The 19,945-nt window shown below is 42.3% G+C and overlaps 1 protein-coding gene across 1 annotated transcript; it reads right to left on the bottom strand.

Annotated features, from left to right (window-relative positions):
- Positions 1 to 995: 995 nt before the first annotated feature.
- On the bottom strand, positions 996 to 19,847 carry aspm (assembly factor for spindle microtubules). Its single transcript, XM_067512904.1, has 26 exons — positions 19,401 to 19,847; positions 18,577 to 18,720; positions 16,618 to 18,157; positions 16,186 to 16,281; positions 15,920 to 16,024; positions 15,678 to 15,824; positions 15,252 to 15,491; positions 15,073 to 15,140; positions 14,839 to 14,980; positions 14,455 to 14,585; positions 13,810 to 13,985; positions 12,893 to 13,038; positions 12,119 to 12,204; positions 11,808 to 12,020; positions 11,195 to 11,399; positions 10,759 to 10,907; positions 10,097 to 10,225; positions 9,164 to 9,358; positions 4,821 to 8,786; positions 4,479 to 4,628; positions 4,197 to 4,388; positions 3,196 to 3,388; positions 2,723 to 2,877; positions 2,114 to 2,290; positions 1,835 to 2,007; positions 996 to 1,467 (listed from the first exon to the last, which is right to left on the bottom strand). The coding sequence occupies exons 1-26, from the start codon at positions 19,674 to 19,676 to the stop codon at positions 1,365 to 1,367; spliced, it is 9,297 nt and encodes a 3,098-aa protein (XP_067369005.1). The 5' UTR covers positions 19,677 to 19,847; the 3' UTR covers positions 996 to 1,364.
- Between the last annotated feature and the right edge of the window lie 98 nt (positions 19,848 to 19,945).

The following is a 19,945-nucleotide window of genomic DNA, read 5'->3' as shown; positions in this document are numbered from 1 at the left end:
GTATTGTCATAAAAAGTATATTGACAACGGAAGGTGTTAACCGTTTTTATTCACTCTAAATTTCAGTGACTAAACTCTCCGAAATGGGTCTGGGAACTAATTCTGGTCATTTTTAAATTACCCTTCTGATTGTAATAAACTCAAAGGACACATTTCCCATCAACCCTCATTGCCCTTGTTTCCAAACCCCAATAAAAATATTATATTGCTCCTAAATATAAAATAAGGACATCAACCTATCAACACCTCTCTGCTTTTATTTTGAAGGAACTCTACCCGCTTCCACTGCAAACAGGAAGCGTTGGGGCATCATCGCCCTTGGTTATTACAATTTTTGAATGACACACAGAATTTTTGACAAATTTTCTTTGAAATTTGTCTGAATAAAATAAAACAAAAACATTTTTCTGGCCCTTCATATTACACAATTTGCAAGGATCAATGACCCTGACGGACCGTGCTGCCAGTGCAATTAATTCACAAGGTGACTTTCTAACTTCTAACGCCTACATACTAAACCTGCAGAGAAAGCTGTTTTTGTTATAATTTACACTGAAAATCACAGGTGACTCTAATGACACCAATATAATCATTTCATTGGTTTATTGTACATGAAATGATTTCAAGATGTTTCAACATTATCTACTTAAGTGCATCCACCTTTTAATGTCTGGAAAAACTGATCATGGATGCCACATATTTGTGACGCGCTTAATGGTGGAAAGGGTGGTTGGTTGTTTTTGATTAGTTTACTGTGAAAATTCGATTTGATTATTTGCTCAAATGTTATTTTCTTATTATTTACACCTAAAAACAAATAAATCATAAAAAATAAAAACTTATCTGCATCAGCCTCAGTTGGGTTTTATGTTTAATAATGCTACGGCACTTAAAAGGGCAGCGTGCAGCTTAAGCGGTAGAACAGTTCAACATATAGCAGGGTCAGTAGTTTGATCCCCATCTCGACACTGAACCCCATGGTGTAGGTTGCGTACTTGTACCTCGTTTTAAACAAACACGTTAAATTAGTAGGTAAAAATAGGAGAGCATTAAATACCATTTGCATCACAATCTGCATGTCAATATTGTTTTTAGGGGCCATTTCATTTTGTGGTGTTACTGAAAGAGCTGCAAAGTGGGACAAAAGCCTTTTAAAAATTCAGACGAAGAAAAAAAAAAAAAAAAAAAAACCTTTGGTTAACAAGTTTCCCTTTTGCTACATCAATCCAGTTTAAAAAAAACCCGTATCCAGTTTTAAGTAACAAATCCATTTTAATATATACACGCAATGCATAAAAATGCATTTGTAAAAACATAAAAATATTTCTCAAGGGACAACGAGATGAATGTAAAAGCTTGTCTATTTACAGCACGATGGACAGTGTGTCTGCCACCATTTCAATGGCTCGGAGAGGGTCCACAATATCTTTGAGCTTGTCTTTTCGGAGAACCCACTCTGGCGCAAATCTGAGAAACGAAAACAGAATCTGAATTAGCACTGCAAACATATACATCTGTGAATCTCAGACATATTACTACACTGGATTTCCTCCACAGGAACCTAGTGAGAACTAAGTTTTAGCTCCCAGGCCTTGAAAACAAACAAGAACCTGAACCAAGGAGGTGTCTGTTTTCATCTCCAGTCTGAGAGGGTCCAGACTCCACGGACCGTCGCGCTCAGGCCAACAATTTGTGTCCACAGCCTTATTGCCACAAAACTAAACTAGCATCTTGTTTCATTCATAGATATGAAATGTAACATTTACCTCAAACTTCAGGATATGGTTCAGTTAAGTTCCTGTGGTAGAACCCACCATAAAAAACAAACACATACTTTGGCACAGGGCGGGATTTCCGGGGAGTTGCTGGTACAAAGAAGCTCCCATTGATTGATGCGTTCATCTTCTGTTTGATAACGGTTCTTTCTGCGTCCATCTTGTGTTTGCGAGCAGTGAGGCGGTAAATACTGCGTATCCTGTCCAAGGCCTTAGGCAGCTTCATCACCTCCTGAAGAAAATAAAGTTTGCACCACATTTTCAATAACTACTTGACAACCTTTCCAGTATTATTCGCACGTGATACTAGTATTTAAGCCTTTATATTCGGTACGCACCACAGCACGGTGCTTGTCTTGCAGCAGCAGAGCAAGAAGGAAGCAGGTCTTGGTGAAGATGCTGCCGCCCCTTTCTGCCACTTTATCCCCTGCCTTCTCGCGATATCTCTGCAGCAGCTCCAGCAGCGTCTCCACCGAGTTTTCCACCGCATACACTGCCTCAACGGTCTTGTGATACTGAGGGAGGAAACCCAGGAGGAATGAGTGGAGGAGACGATTTGGATTGTCATATGCTGTATAATCGAGGTACAGACATCTACAGAGTCTCTGCCAAGATACTTTTAAATAAAATGTAATGACTGATCACTGGTCCGTTTTAGCATTCAGCTCAAAGCAGAGCTGTGCCTTGGTTTTGTTTCAGGAATAAAAGCTCTATATCCAATCAACAGGCCTGACCCGTCCACTTCACCTCACAGCATTTACTTTAAGAAACGTGTTCATTTTTTTAAGTGCTTCGACCACAGCTAATGCAAGAGTTTTATATCTTAAATAAATAATATCTAGCAGAATTATAATCTAATGATAAATATCCAACTTGTCATTAGACAAGTTAGTTTGTGGATATTGTGCAGCATGCAGTATTATTATTGTTACGTAGTTGTAATAAACCTTGGATAAGTTGAGGAGGATCTGGATGGAGAAAGTGATGACGTCCATGCAAGGGACGCTTCTGTTGCAGCAGCGGATGAGAGTGAAGATGACGTTGGTGGCGCCGCTCTCCACCAGCCGCTCACAGCACTCTGGGGACAGTCTCGTGGCAGTGTCTGCTCACCGAGGACAGACAATCAAAGAGACGATCTTATTTCAGTGCTAAGTGAAGTGAAGACAATTGAGCTCATGCTCACATTATCAAAGTTAGGCATCAGGATTTTAAACTGACACATCAGATTTTCGGATCTTATAATCAACCTTTTTAATGAATTCACTTCTAATATAACACAAACGGTTTTGCTTTGACGATCTCCAAACAATGGCTCTTTGTCTACGCGTACACTAAAAGAATAAAAAACATTTAGCCATCGTAGCTAAAAGCTTCACAGAAGATACATAATGGTTAATTATCAGAAATGTCAAAGCCGTACCCAGGTTCTTTAAGGCCTCTAGAATGTAGGAGAACTGTTTGTATCGGAGGAGGTAGTCCAGCGCAGACGAAGTCTTGTTGCACAGTTTGTCCTCCTCTCGAACGTCTGCGGAGACTTGACGTAAATTGTGTCTCAGCTTCACCACCTTGGGATTGTCGTTCAGCCGGCGGGAGCAGTGTCCTCTCCACAGAGCCTGGAGGGAGATGATAGTTAAAGACCAATTCAATAAAAATTAAAAAAAACTCCAGTTAGTTAATAATCATTTGTGCATCCTATCAGAGATTGATAGCAATGTTTTGCCTAAGGGAAGACCTACGTGAAGATTAAAGCATTAATTCAACTTAATTCTCTTGACCTTCGATTTTCAACATCAACAGCAAAATGAAAGAAATGATATGCTAATAGAATCATAGATTATGCCCTCAGGTTTTCCTAAAATAATCTGAAGAGTCTTATTGCCTAGATGTGCTAGTTGGATGTTCATGATACACAAATTACACAAAGTAACAGTCTTGATTTCTTATAGTAGCCATCTAAATTTTGTATTCTATAGAGCAAAATATCTTGCAAAAAAGGCATCAAAAATGATGAATAATCTGTATGTATAGTAAGTGTGCAGAATTTCTGACTGTATCTTAGGGTTGCTTGCATTTGATTGTGCAGTGTGATAGTGTGATGATGTGTACAAACCCAACGTCAACCATAGGAGCTAAAGGCACACTGTCAAGAATACTAAAGGTTTTTTGTTTTGTTTTGTTTTTTTTTTGGGGGGGGGGATGGGACTGAGCGAGAAAAGTGTTTTTTTTTTTTATTTTATTAATAGTACTGAAAACAACAAAAATAAAATCATAATATTTTTCCCAGTACTGCCAAGTAAGTGGCCCTTTATACTTTCTTGCATATAGTCTGTATTACTGTACATGAATTAAGCAGTTTAATAATTATCTGAACTACTGTCCTCTCTCTGTCTTTGCCGTCTAGCGTAGTGGGAATTGTAGTACCTGAACTTTGACAATTCCCTGATGAACCCTCTTCTGACGCCTGACGAGGAGGAATTTCCGAACAGCCTGCTGGATGATGGAGGCAGCCTTTTGACGACGAGCTAACCAGCGCTTGACTTCTCTCTGGACAATAATCACCTTACTTTTGTAGTCCAGGTACCATCTCCTCTGCTGCCACGCTCTCACCCATTGCTAAGAAAGACCACACATGCTTCATTGATTAGTTTAATTAAGCACTACAGATTTAGGTCTTTCAGGGTCAGGTTTTGTTCTTATCTCTACCTGTATGGTGATGACAGAGTGGATTTGTTTTTTAGCCGACTCCAGAGCCCAGTGGGCTCTGAGAGCTCGTTGAATCTTTATGGCATTGAGATGATGGAAGACCCCCGATGTAAAACGGAGCCTCCTCTCTGCTTTGGCTGCTTCTAGTACCTGAAAGAGAAAGGACGTGAATTTTTGTTTAGCCTTTTTTGTGTCCAATACAAGGTCAAGTAGGAAGTGGCTTTCTGTCTCTGTATTAGTCATTTTTAATTAAGACTTGTTAAGAAGATGTCCATCAAATCTCCCAAAAGTTTGCTCGAAATATTTGTTTCTATTCAGCAACCTATAAACAAAGTCCATTACCTGTCTTCTTGCAATCCAGCCTCGGCAGTGTGCCTGAAGTGTGAGGACGGCTTGACGCGTCCGGATGTAATTATTTCTCTCTGCTTTGCCGAGCTGTAGCGCCCGGACCCTCTGCTGAACTTTAACAGCTGCCTCTCTCTTCTTTTGGAAAATACGCCTCTGCACAGAGCATCTCCAGCAGGACTGGATCACAATGGCAGCGTGACTGCGTCCTCTAATGTCCCTCCTGACATACCAGCCTCTAAATGCTGCCTGCAGAATGATGGTGGATTGTTTCATTTTCAGAAACCTCTCTCTTTCTTGTCTTTGAAGAACATGGGACTGATAGTATCTCTGGATGATAATGGCTGACAGTCGCATGGCCTGATATCTGACCTCCACTCTGTGCTTTTTAAATACAGACTGGATGACTGTGGCGGCCTGATGCCAACGGGCAACTTTCTTCCTCGCCTGCTGGCCTCTGTATGCTGCTTGTAGGACGACGGCTGCGCTGCACATTTCCAAGTATTGTTTTCTTTGCTCTCTAGCTGAAACCGTGGCTCGATATTTTCGCTGCATGGAAAGGACGGCTGATTTCAATGTGAGATACTGCTTGCGTTCAGAGTGGGCTCTGTAAGCTCTCTGGATAACATTGGCTGCCTGATGTTCCCGTTTGATCATTCTTCTGTACATCATTCCACGGAAAGCAGCTTGCAGACCAATGACCGCTTTTCTAACCTCTTGATAGTGTTTTACCTCAACGTTTCGCTCTCTCTGAGCTCTGAATCTCTGCTGTAGGACACAGGCTGCCCAGCGTTGTCTCTTGTAGGCTGACTGGTGTCTTTTTCTCCTGAAGTTTGCCTGAATGACAGTAGCTGCCCTGTGCATCTTGGCAATGTTGGTTCTCACACAATAGCCTCTAAAAGCTGCCTGAAGAACAACAGCAGAGTGTTTCACTTTTAGGAAGTCTTCCCTTTCACGCCTCTGAACAACAAGGCCCCGATAGTATCTCTGGATGATAATGGCAGCCAGCCTCATGGCCTGGAAGTTGACCAACTCCCTGTGCTTTCGGAAGGCAGATTGGATCACAGTGGCAGCGTGATGCCAACGAGCGACCTCTTTCCGGACCTGCTGCCCTCTGAACGCAGCCTGAACGATGATGGCAGCTCTGCGCATTTGCTGGTATTTTTGCATTTGTTGCTTTGCTGCTACAGTGGCCCGGTATCGTCGCTGAATGGTGAGCACAGAGGATTTTAAGGTCAGATACTCCTTGTGCTCAAAGTGGGTTCTGAAAGCTCTCTGGATTACAATGGCAGCTTGGTGGCTTTTTGTGATGTTCCTCCTTGATTTCATTCCTCGATATCCAGCCTGTAACACAATAGCAGCTTTTCGAAGCTTTTTATAATGTTTTACCTCATGTTTACTTTGTCTCTGAGCTCTGAATCTCTGCTGTAGGACACAGGCTGCCCAGCGTTGTCTCTTATAGGCTGACTGGTGTCTTTTTCTCCTGAAGTTTGCCTGAATGACAGTAGCTGCCCTGTGCATCTTGGCAATGTTGGTTCTCACACGATAGCCTCTAAAAGCTGCCTGAAGAACAACAGCAGAGTGTTTCACTTTTAGGAAGTCTTCCCTTTCACGCCTCTGAACAACAAGGCCCCGATAGTATCTCTGGATGATAATGGCAGCCAGCCTCATGGCCTGGAAGTTGACCAACTCCCTGTGCTTTCGGAAGGCAGATTGGATCACAGTGGCAGCGTGATGCCAACGAGCGACCTCTTTCCGGACCTGCTGCCCTCTGAACGCAGCCTGAACGATGATGGCAGCTCTGCGCATTTGCTGGTATTGTTTCATCTGTTGCTTTGCTGCTACAGTGGCCCGATACCTCAGCTGAATGGTGAGAATGCAGGCCTTCAGGGTAAGATACTGCTTGTGCTCAGCATGGGCTCTGTAAGCTCTTTGGATTATGGAGGCAGCCTGATGCTTTTGTTTGATGATTCGCCTCGATCTCATTGCACGGAACGCAGCTTGTAAGACAACAGCGGCGTTTCTCTTGGCATTAAAGGTGTGTGAGTCCTCTCTCATTTTTGTGTTGGCTCTGTAACGTGTCTGCAATACATTGGCAGCCCAGCAGAGCCTGTTGTAGTAGTTTCTCTGCTGATACATTCGGAAATGAGACTGAATTGTTAAAGCTGCCATATGTTGGATACGCACCTGCTTTCTGACCCCATATCCTCTATAGGCTGCTTGCAAACAAACGACTGCTCTGCGCTTTGATAGATAGTCCAGACGATATTTTCTTGCCAGCATAACTGCTCTGTATCTCTGCTGCACAACCAGAGCTGCTTCCTTTAAAGCTAAAAACCTCTTTCTTTCTTGCATAGTGAGGAACTTTCGTTGAATAATTGTAGCAGCTCTGTGCAGCTCTGCAATCTCCCTCCTTGCTCTGTGGCCACGATATGCTGCCTGGATGAGCACAGCTGAGGATTTCATTGTTTTGTACCTCTGTAACTGCTGGTCCCTGAGCATCTTGGCTCTGTAGCATTGCTGAATAATAATGGCAGCACACTTGAAAGCAAGGTAAGCCATTCGCATTCTGTGCATTCGAAACTGAGCTTGAATTAATCGGGCGGCGTTGTGCCTCTTCTTTAGTTCTTCTCTTACTCTAAATCCCCTGTAGGCAGCTTGTATCAGTATGGTGGCCTGCTTTAGCTCTCTGTAGTCCTGCTGCTGTGCTCTGCTGAGCAGAAGTGCTCTGTATCGGCTTTGGATGATAATTGATGCACTTTGAAGCAGAACATATTGTTTCCTACATAGGAGCATCCGAACTGAAGCCTGAATTACCGTTGCTGCCTGGTGCTTTTTCCTGAGCTCTGTTCTAACTCTCATGCCTCTGAATCCTGCTTGAAGAGTAACGCAGGCCGCTCTCTTGTGCAGATATTCTTTTCTCATCTTCTCCGCAGCCACATAAGCTCTGTACTGTTGTTGTAGGACTACAGCTGCTGCCTTCGCTGACCTGTACTCTGCTTGTGCTTTGTGCCGACGGTAGTGAGTCTGTATCACTGTTGCACACTGATGCTGCTCTTCTATCCTCTTCCTGTCAGCTCTGCCTCTCCAGGTCGCCTGTATAATCAGCGCAGCCCTCCTGAGAGCGTCATAATCCTCCTTTTTCCTACGAGCCAAAATTGTGGCTCTATACTTGTGCTGTATCACAACTGCAGCTTTTCTCATGACAAAGTAGCGACTTTGGGCAGCATACTTCCTACAAGCTGCCTGGATCATGGTGGCTGCTTTGTGTTGTTGTTTTAGCAGCTCTCGGGCCAGCTTTCCACGATATGTTGCCTGGATGGTAACAGCAGCACACCTCATCCGCACAAACGTTTGCCTTTCCAGGTCTCTTTTTACAGATGCTCTAAAGCGGCGCTGTATTATGACTGCAGCACATCTCATCTTTGCCACCTCTTTTCTGACAGCAAACCCTCTGAGGGCACTCTGAAGGACAACAGCTGCACTGTGCTGTAGTTTCAGCCTCTGAAAGCAGTGCCTCTGCTCTCGACCTCTGCATCGAGCTTGAAGGAGCACCGTGCTCCTTTTGAGCTTTCTGTACTGGCTGAAACACCTTTGCATTCTGTACCAAGACTGAATCCTTATCGCAGCTGCGGCTCTTTTGGCCATTTTGTCCTTGTACCATTTCTTAAATGTGGCTTGTATCACTTTGGCAGCCAAGTCTTCCCTTTCTGTTTTCTGGGCTTTCCATCTTCTGTACCCTCTTTGTAATTTAACCACAGCAGCACTAATGCAGAGATAACGCTCCCGATCTCTTCTAGCAAGAGCCCATGCTCGTAAGTGCTTCTGAATGACTGTTGCTGCCCAGTAGGTTCTTCTATAAGTAATAGTTGCCACCCTCATTCGCCACTCGGCTTGGAGAACAATGGTGTAGTATCTGAGGCGCTGATAAGCTCTCATGTCTGAAAACATCCTCCAATGAGCCTGCATGGACAAGATAAAAGCCATCAATTCAAAGAACAATTACACACGCAGGCTTCATTATGCAAGTCTCCTTGTCATAAAAATTAAAAATTGACAGACACTGAAACGGTCAGAAATTGAATAAATGTTGACTGGCTAGAACATGTAAATTCAGACCTAACATCAGCGCATCTTTGACTACCCAGAGTAAACCCAAGGGAGTTTGACACTTGCAGAATATCATGTTTAATATTGTTATTATTGCTACAGTAGCATCTGTTATGTACCATTTTTATTTTCCAGTCTTGGTGAATGGACAATCATGCACAACTTGGGTCACTCATATTTTGTTGACAGCCTTTTCCCTCCCATTCCTACACCATGTAATAAAAACCTACCTGGATGATAGTTGCTGCTTTATGCTGCAGAGCCAGCCGCTGGGCCTGTTTCTGAAGCTTCAGCCTGTTGCGAGCAACATAACCCCTCCAGGTGGACTGGATGATAACAGCAGCTTGACTCTGCCTCTTCGCCATTTGCTTCTGGAGAAAAGTCCTCACAACTACCTGGATTTTCACAGCAGCCCTGTTTCTTTCCTGTGTCCCAAAACCATTGAGAAAAAAAAGAAAAGAAATTATTTTAGTTTCAGTTTTTTACAAATCGTTTCTTGCAGTATTGCACAACTTCATATACTGGTTTTCTTATTGGCCCTCAGAACAAGCAGCAGCTAGTTTAAGTCAAAATGCAACTTATCTTCCATTGAAATGCAGCATAAAGTTTCAGACTATGCAAACGGAAGGAGACAATTGAGATTAAATCCACACACACACACACACACACACACACACACTACTAGATTTGCCATAGCAAGCCATCATTTACAAATCCAGTACGTTTAGAAATATCTGCCCCTTGAACACACAGTGAGCAAAATGCTCTTTTTTAATAACATTAAATTAAAAAAAAGAAGAAGTAAAAACATTATGTATTATTTGATGCAAACATTTTATTTATTATTAATACAGTGTGACACAACTTATTAAAAAAAACAACACATAACCATGTTGAATAAAATTACAACTGGAAAATTATAATGAGATATTTATGGTTAGTACAAAATTAAATAATAAAAATAAAATCACAACTAAGGCAAGAAAACACACACCTGACACACTTTTCTTTAATTTGTTGTGCAATGTGACAGATTATTTTTGATACCTACCAGAGACAAAGTGCTTAAGTGCTTTTGACGTCCAAGTGGCAAAAATAAAACCTGAGTAAATGAGATAAATAAAACTGCATCACTTTGCAGTTGTACAAGACGTTGAACCGACCTTGAAGAGCTGCAGATCTTTCTTTAGTCTGTATTTCCTCCAGGCACCTTGTATGACCCGAGCAGCTCTGGTTTCGTTCCTCAAGTCGAGCAGACGAGCACACAGAAAGGACAGGTAAGACATCACAACCTGGAGAAAAACAGATGAGGACTGAGCTGTACTCTTTGAATACCGAGCTATATGCTTAAAAAAAACCAGAATTGTCGTTTGTTGAAGTATAGTATATTGACAAAGAATTATTTAGAAAGAAATAAAGACCTTGTAGAAAAACCTCATTCTAAGACTGTACTTATGAATTTGCAGTTTATTCAATAACTACCAACTTGAATATTTTCTTGTGTTTACTGGAAAACAAGACTTTACATTTGCACCAGCAAGTCATAAATCCCAGCTTAGAAACGTCCGATCACAAAAATGTCTAATGTACTTTTTTCATATATGCATGTTTATTACAAGGCTGCAAATAGGAAAAGTAGCAGGAACTATGGGCACATGTGATATTACAGCATAACAGACATAACCTGGTTTCTTTAGTGCACATTAACATTACGTGGCCTTAAAAGTGTAAACCGCTTCCTCCCACAAAAGCACGGCTTTATAAAAATCGTTCTCCCTTGTGCGTTCCTTCAGACGTTAGAAGGGGAACTTCCTGTCTCTCTCACCTTCTCGTTGGGGATGGTGTTGGACATGTCAGCTGGGTTGATCATGGCAGGAACTCCGCCGAGAAAAGCCACAGCATTGTTGACCAGTCTGAAGTTGTGTTTCTCATTTTCCAGCAGCTGTTTAAATTCCACCGATGGAGAGTCTGGGCCTGTGGACAAAATAGATTAATGCATCAGCATCTCTCCAGTGCAATTTACAAGTCTTACATACAAACAAACTTGCATTTAACTTCTGAGCCAATAAATCCAGAGGTTTACTCTTTTTTTTTTGCTGTGGATACAATCACTTAAGAATTAATGCAGTGCCAACATTCGTAGATCTTACGTTCATTATTGCAGCACAAACACCTGCTGACGTACATGTGACGTATAAAACTCTACTTGAACAGTTTTTAAAAATTGCATCCAAACAGACAGCTGCACCGCTGACACGTACCGTTCAGGCTTGTCGGCGGGCAGTCAAAGGAGCTGTCGGAGTCGCTGGCTGAGCAGTTGAGCTCCAGGCGGCCCCTCGGTGAGCACTCGACGGTCTGAGTAGTGCTGTGACTGACAGCCTCCTCTGGCAGGAGACTGGGATGGTAGTGGTGGATGAGGTAGCTGAGGACGCGGCCATCCGAGAACGCAACAGTGAAGTTCTCCACCTGCACGGACAGACAGACGATGACACTTTTTGTTTTCCTGAAAGTGGAACTTGTCAAGCCTTTTCCAAGTGTGAGTGATTTAGAGCCGTCTTTATTATACTAGCTCTGAGGTTGCTTTCATGTCGGATTAACAGTGGATATATTGTCTCAAACTATTAAGTAAACTGAAATTAAACATGCAACTGATTGTTGCACCTGTGTCAGTACAAAGCCAGGTTCCATTGCGGTCAAAGCAAAAATCCACTACAAGTTCACTTCGATCGATTGTGGTCCTTTTTGCATCTTTTAACTTAGCTCTTTCAAACAAAGACTATGAATTGTAAACAGAGGCTCCGGCTTATGGTCCCCTGACCTCTTGGGAGTGATCATTCAATGCCTGCGAGTTGTAAATAAAAGTGTCCAACTTGCCTTCAAGTTGTAGAAAGCACACACGGCACGAACCCAGTCCATCAGCAGGGTAATTTTGGTGCTGCTGTGATCGTATGGTGCCCTGGTCTTCACAGGACTTGGCTGAAGGGCCCGATCCGCCCTCAGAGATACCAGCCTCAGTTTGGTCCTCAACGTTCTTCTCAGGAAGCCAATCTCCTCCATCAGCTGATCCTTGTCCAAAATCACCTCCACCTTGACAGAATATTTCACAACCTTATATCAGTCAACACTTTTCACAAACTAACACTGACCAGAAACTTTTTCAACAACCAGCCAAGTTGGATACACACATGAAATGCAAAGATGATCTTCCATAAGAGGCTCAGTGTCTTTTCTCTGTGTCCATCCACAATATCTCTGGAATCAATGATGTTGCCTGAAGAACAAAATAAAAAAATGGTTTATAATCTTTAAATCACCTGAGTTTAGAGTAAATGTAAAGTAGTACATTAAAGTAATGTATTAAGATAGAACAGTGAATATGGTTTTTCCCTCTTAAAAATAATAATTCTCTCCTTTTCCATGTTTCATATCAGTAGTGAAAAAAATTACTCAGATTTACTTAAGAGCATCATTACCACAGTGTAAAAATGGTACTCAAATAAAATTTCAAAATTATTAGGTCATAAAATACTTATACCTCAAGTAAAATAATGACATCTTAACGTATGTTTTGATTATAATAATTTGAAGTACTTGTGAATTTCACACCACAGAACGTTATTACTGGACATTCAATTTTTTTTTATGTGAACCTGAAAATAAACTACAATTATTTAATACACGTAGTGCAGTAAAAGTACAAGATTTTCCTCTGGACTGTAGGTGGAAGTAAAAAGTAGTGTAAAATGGAAATACTCAAGCAGAAATATTTCAAATCTGTATAGTCTTTCACATCACTGAAATCAAATCAACGGCTTTCGGCTTGGGAATTGTTCAGGGTCTAAATTTTGACATTTTATGCAGTAAAATATAAACCGAGTAAGAAACAAATTCGGTGCAGATCTGGGAAATGACAATGGCAAACATTTTCTCAGGTTAAGCATCACCATTGTTATAATTACCGTGTTCATCTTTGAGATCCACCCCTTTGCTTTTGAGCACTTGTAGAGCAACGTCAACGTTGTGGACCTTCTGCAGGCGGCTGATGGCTGGTAGACGGAGCTTCGCCGACAAACTCCAATCCTGAACGAGAAGCTCCATCACACGGCTGCGAGGAGCCCACACATGGAAAAACACATGTTATAACGATGATGCATACTTTTTGATGAAGGGTACCGGGATGCAAGTTTCCTTAAATGTCCCACTTTCATTTAATTCCTTAATGTTCTAGAGTTTTGGATCATTAGATTGTTGTTACAAAAAGTCTCCAGAGGCCATATGCAAAGTATATACTTTAATATCCCCTCAAACTCATGTCCAAATAACTACTACATAATTACTTTCCAATTTGACTTAAATTTTTACATTTCTACCATAGAGTTTATGTAGATTCCACAGCGTGGTTGAAAAGCCCACAAAAACGTTTGCAGACACGCAGTGTAATACAACCAAAAGTCTGTTTTGAAGCATATCTGAGCATTAAATTTACATTTATCATGTTTTACTGTTTGTTCTATTCAAATTTCTGTCTAAGGCATCACATACATAAAGTGAATGGACACTGCTCCAATCAATCCTCTTGTCTGCTGGGTCTTTGCTACCATATAAAGAAATAAGCAAAGAAAGTTCAAGCGAGACACACACACAAGCCCGAACTAGTATCAGACATCCATACTGTTATATCAACAGGGCAGTTCGTAAGAGGATCCATTCCAGCAGGAAATCCTTTATCTGAAAGAGCTCAGCTGAAGGGTCCTAAACACCAAATCCCTCTGAGCTGCAGGGATACTGCCGTGTAGCTGAACCTGACCTCTGAGATAAGCAAATACCCCAAAGGGGACCAGGGCATCGTCTTTAAAATTCAGGATCTCTCACTCACACTAGTCGAATGCCACATTTTAGGTCAACTGCCAAGTTCTTCACAGCGAAGTTGAATTCATCCAGGGGCGTCTGTACGTGGGAGACTGGAAACCCGAGGTAGCCGAGGTGCCGGGGGAGAATCCCCTCTCCGCTCAGAAAGTCCCTGGAGAAGGCCAGGAGCAGGTCTTTGCTCGTCTGTAAGGAAAACCAGGAGCACACAGTATAGCAGTGGTTAACGGAAGCCAAAATGCTCTGAGCAGAGGAGAGATGAGAGTTCACTCAGACTTTTTTATTGATGGAAAAGAATGTGCAAAAAATAAATAAATACGTAATTTTGCGGTTATTTTTATTGGGAATAAGTCATGTCAAAAATGTCAAAACTGTTACCAAAAGGTTCAAACAAACCCTGGTGCCTTTTCCTGTTAATGTGGGTTTTTTATCATCAGTTATCACTTGTCAAACACAGTTAAGCCCTAATACAACACATGTCGATGATTAATAAAAATAAGGCTTGATTTCCTCTTAGTTGTTAAATTTGAAAAAAAAAAAGGAAAAAAGACCAAAGTGACAAAATGATGTAATGCTGAAGTTAGTGATTGGTACTTTTATTTATTATTTATTTTTTTTTATGATTTCATAGTTTGTTGATGATACAGGAACCTACCTTGAACTCTGCGTCCAAACAGAACAAACAGGGGTCGTGCTCAATCAGCCGGGACTCTTTGGCCTTGTCCAGGAAACAAACCAGCAGGAGCAGCTTCTTCAGAGTGAAGCGAGACAGCGCCTCCTCGTGGCCTAACCGAGAAAGGAAAAGGAGGCGTTAACAAGTACAAGGTCTGAAAATATCCAAAACTAAAATAAGAGCGTGAGACACATTTGGTTTCCGGATATTTCAGGAATTTTTACTTGCGTAATTCTTTCTTGTGTAGGTTATTAAATTTCAATTTGCATGATAAGGGTTTGTATTTCTGTCTGGCTGTGATAAGGGAAATGAGGTTTATGTTGCTGCTGATGTGAGAAAGGGGAAGCTGAGCTGAAGTTCGAGTACCTTCTTTGTAAAGGTGAGGCACTTTAGAGTGTCTGAACTCTGCAGCGATGTCTGGGTTCCAGAGAAGCCGCTGGAGGATGAACAGGGCCAGACCCAAGGCGTCACTGTTGCTCTCCAGAGAGATCAGCTCCCCGTAGATCGTCTGAGAAGGAGCAACATTGCTGCGTTTAGCGTGGATGATGAGGAAACTAACAACACTAATAAAAGACAATAAAGACCGTTACATCCGAATACCTCGAGTCCAATCCGCAACCACAGGGGATTGTATGAAAGCAGCCAGTTAAGGACTTTTTTGCGTTCACCTGAAAGTTGACAAAAAGCATGAAAATAATGATACTTTTATTTAGGAACGTCACAGAGCAACGAGATAAAACCCAAAAGCCACAGGTTTCTAATGGTCTAAAACTTTTCACCTATGTCCTTCCAAAGATGGCGATCTCTTCGGACAAGCAGCCGCTTGGCCTCCACCTCCAGCTCGAGCCTCTGAATCGCCTTGACCATGGCCTCAGATGTGAAGAGCTGGCAGGCGGAACGACGGAGCCGGTTCAGCTTCCGTCGAGCCGTGTAGGTGCTGAAAGACATCTCCTCTTTGGTGGGAGCTCTGGGCACAGCGAAGCTGTCCACATTGCCCATAGCAAGGGAGACTGCATTCACTACATAAAAGCATAAAAGATGAAAACAGTTAGGCCTTCTACAAAGTTCTGTGTACAAACAACTAGACCTTTGGTATTTAGTTATACTAACAAGTGCAATAACTTCTGTATTTCTTAAAAACCAACCATTCATGAAAACATTTTCCCCACAGCCTCCTGAAAAGCTGAGTTTAAAGAGTTTTTTACCTTTAGCAACTTCAGTGTTGACTTTAAAGTCATCTGGTGTGAGGACATAGTTGATCCACCACGTGAAGCCCCTCTCCTGCTTCTCGATCCACCTCTCGTCGTAGAACATGTTCTTAGCGGCAAACGGCATCGGGTGCCTCGGGATGGCTGGCAAAAAAAAAAAAAAACAGATGCAGAAAATTACAAATCCATTTACAACAAAACAAAAACGTTCAATTCTAAGATTCCCTGCCATTAAATACCTGTTTGAGCATGTTTAATAAAGGTTAGTTTTGACTGCGCTACAGCCACAACTTTTGCCGTCTTCACAGATGAAGCAGCAGCAGATGACTTCAAAACTGGTGCACCTGCGAAAAACAGACAAAAATTGATTTAGAAACAAAGTGTGAGTCTTTGTTTTTTGATCAAAGATGAATACACATCAACCCTCACTCAGCCAACAGCACAGGAACAGAAAGTAACTTATTTAAGCGATATTCTTCTTTCAATTTTTTATTTTTTCTTTTACCTCGCGGGGTGAGTTTGGAGCTTGGTGGCTTTGTCTGGGCGGGAACTGCGCACCTTGCACTCTTAAGAGATGATGTGGTCCCTGAGCGCACTGAGCCTGTGGAGGGAAAAAAATAAAACATTTAACCAGCGTAGATGCTTAACATAGAAACACTGGGATTTTTTTTTGAAAACTTATTTTCAACATGATCATCAGCTGAAGCACAACTTCACTAGGCCCATCTGCACATTTGAGTCCAGAATGTAACTACTCACAACTGCCCCAGATGTGAGCTCCACATTCTGAGCCTCTTTAACAAACTGGCAACCGACTCTAAAATCTGAAGCTCATATATAAAAACACATGGAAGTGAAGTAATTTCCAAAAATGTAAGTTCCGTTATCTTACGACACATCCTGACGTTTAAGCGAAATATACTTCACGTTTGCCCACCTGCTGCTCTAAGCTGTTGACTCCTTCTCTCCTGCAGTGATCTCGTGGCCTCTGTTTTGGTAGCCATCACTCTGCTCCTTTTGACACGGTCGGTTTTCCCAGCATCCTCTACCTTTGCATCCCTTTTCAAGTACTCCTCACTTTTCCTCTTTTTGCCGTTGACTGCCACGTGGATGGGAAAGGAGTCTTCCTGAATGGACAGGGATGCAGACACAGCTGGAGCTTGCTCCCACGAGTTGCAGCTTTGGAGGTGGAGAGGAGAAGGTGGGTGCGAGGATGATGGAGAGGTGAAAGCAACGGGAGCAGGGACTGCGGGAGGTGGAGAGGTGAAAGAGAAAAACAAAGTAGATGGAGCCGTAGGCAGAGGTGAGGTGACGGGGAAGGTAACAGGTGTACGTGAGCTGCTGAGCCGTGGAGTCGGGCTGGAGGACATAAACTCGAGGACTTGGTGTCCATTATCACACAGGGAGCTGGAACCCTCTGCGTTTTGTGGGTCCTTGGTTCTTTTGTCCAGGTCTATCACAGGAAGGCTTGGAGTGTCTGGTCCAGACTCACAATGACTGCTGCCGTCAGAAAGATCGAGTGTTTTCTCCAAGAGCCTTCGCCTTGACCTCTTAATTTTCCTTCCACTGGAACAGTTTGCCTCAACTGGTGCTTTGCCCTTGGTCACTGTGACAGAGGTAAAAGAAGTTTTTTTGACTCTCTCCACAGTCTCATCAGACTCTGCCTCTGAAGCAGCATCACTCACAACTGTTTTGCTGACAAAGAATGTCAGTCTTGGCTCGTGGGACTCGGACTGCTCTGGGCTATCAGGAAACGGGTTGAGGACATTTCTGTCGGAACCACAGTCATGAATCCCACTCTTGGATTCCAGCGAATCAGAAAAGCTACAGCTTGAAGTCGTGTCTCGAGGGCTGGAGTTAATGTGGCTCAGATCCGAGTCGATGAGGGCCAGCGCATCCTTCAAAGAAGGAACTGGAGTCCTTGTTAGCACACCGTCAGCATCCTCAGCCACAGACTTTGCATTAACAGGAAATGGGCTTTCTGGCTGAATACGAGGCATGAGCTTCTTAAACCGCTCTGGTGTCCCAATAGGTGACAGCGTCCTGTTAAGCAGTTTGGAAAGATCTTTGTTTTCAGGTTTCCCTTTCAGGTCCTCTGAGCCGGCGGACATATTGCCAGAGTCCATGAGCTTCGCGGCTGGGACAAGAAGAACAATAGGCGAGTTCTTCTGAGCGTGGTAGATATTCTCCTGGTCCGACAAGGTCAAAGATTGTTGCCTCTGGTTTGGATTTAAAGCCTTGTGCTCTTCTGACTGGTCAGTGGGACTTTGGAATGAGATTGACCGCCTTAAGACAGATTTGCTATCATTGATTGAAGCAAGAGGGCTGCGGGGCTTGTCCCGCTTGTACTGCTGCTTCCGGGGGACTTGGAACGTTTTATTGGCTGCCATCTTCAATGGCGGCTCCATTTTCTGTCTCCTGGGAGGAGCTACTTTGTCACCCGCTCTTTTGCTTTTAATAGTGTCCCATAAACTTTTCTGAAATATAAGACAAATTAAATCCATATTTTAAAAAAATTCATCTTTCTTCTTTTAACATCGGTCCTATGGTACCAATGCAGTATGCGTTAGTATTAAACACATAAAATGAGAACAAGAACTGCATCCATAGTTTTCTACAACCAAAGAGATCTGCAGTGAAACACCATATAATTTAGCATTGATATGATTAATCAGTTGACAGAAAATGTATTTGCAACTATAATTGTTCAAAAACTCTTTAGCAACTGCCACATATTCACCTTGAGAAAGATGGCTCCAATATATATATTTTTTTAAATTCATAAACATGTCATATAATTTACTACCAAACAGCTAAAGCAATTCTGAATCACAATTTAATTCGGGATCGATTTTAAGACTTCGGTAGCTGTTTGACGCCCTCGTGTCTGGCTTACTTTTTTCTTTTTTGGTGTTTCCGCTCTCCCCAGCAGGACAGCCTGGTGTTTGAGGACCCCATTGGCACGGAAGATAATGAGCTCTCTGATTCCACCTTCATCTGTTGGAGTCCAGGTTATGGTTAAACTGAACGAGCCCTCAGGCTGCAAACACAAAGCGCAACGCAACATATAAACCAGCTGCAAGCTGAACAAAACAAGAACCATTGAATCTGCAGCAACTTTTTGATTTTTTAGGCCACTTGTGGGGACAGTAAATAATTATTAGTTTATGAGATACTAGATGCACAAGTCTATTAGAGAAGATATGAGCTGTGCATTTATAATCACAAATCTAGTGTAACAGTGTAAATTGTTGTTCATGTGTGCGTGTGGAACATAACTAGTTTGCCTCATCCTATTGCAGCTAGAGTCGAATCTTGTAAAATGATTTCAACTGAAAACCCTGACTACTCACTTGGATCATCATCCACAGATGATACATGCATATTGCAGGTGCATTACGTTAAATACCACCAACAATGTTAAGGACACTTCTTTCTCAGCATGAGAAAACAAGAATCTCCAATCTTAAATTCAATTTAATTACAGTTGTGATACTGTTTGCTGCAGGTCTGACGAGGCCTGTAAATGTCGCAAAAACCCAACAACATACAGAAAGACTGCAACCTTCAGCAACCATGAGACACAATTCCAAACATCTGTTCACTTCATTTTGTCTACTATTGCCTCTTCGGTAAACTGAGGTACTTTTACGATGTGTAGATAACTTGACACGTGACTTCAACGTCCTTTACCACGGATTTAAAATAACGTAACGTTACCTGAATCGTAAACGTGCTGTGGTCCACAGAAAATCCTTTACTCGAAGGGACTTTTTCAACGAAGACCTCCGCTTCTACATCTTCTGTAGGGTTTTCAATGCGCAGAACAGCCGACTTGGAGGTGCCCAACTTTACTGTTCCAAATGTTACAAAAGGAGCCTTTGAAAACTGGATCAGACTTAAAACCGGAACGTTATTCTCCTTGTTTGCGTCGTCTCTCTTCAATGGACTAAAGTCCAAAAATCCTCTTTGGGATGAACTTATTGTTTCAGCCATTTAAAAATATAACGGATTGGCTAGTTGCATGTTACGCATTTAGCCGTTTAAAACGTCTAGAAATCAAAATTTGCTCCTACTAATGCTGACAGCTTGATAAAACTACTACGACACTAGCCTACCTCCAAACGTTGCAACACGCTTCCTTCAACAACACACGTTCTAGTTTGAAATTTGGTCGCATTGGTTAATTGGCCAATCAAAAGCGAGACGTAGCTTCGCCTCGTCCAATGGGAAAAGCGAATACATCCAATCCGTACATACACACC

Source organism: Channa argus, chromosome 8 (genome assembly GCF_033026475.1).
Source record: "Channa argus isolate prfri chromosome 8, Channa argus male v1.0, whole genome shotgun sequence".
NCBI classification, from domain to species: domain Eukaryota; kingdom Metazoa; phylum Chordata; class Actinopteri; order Anabantiformes; family Channidae; genus Channa; species Channa argus.
This window is presented reverse-complemented; position numbering and strand designations above follow the sequence as displayed.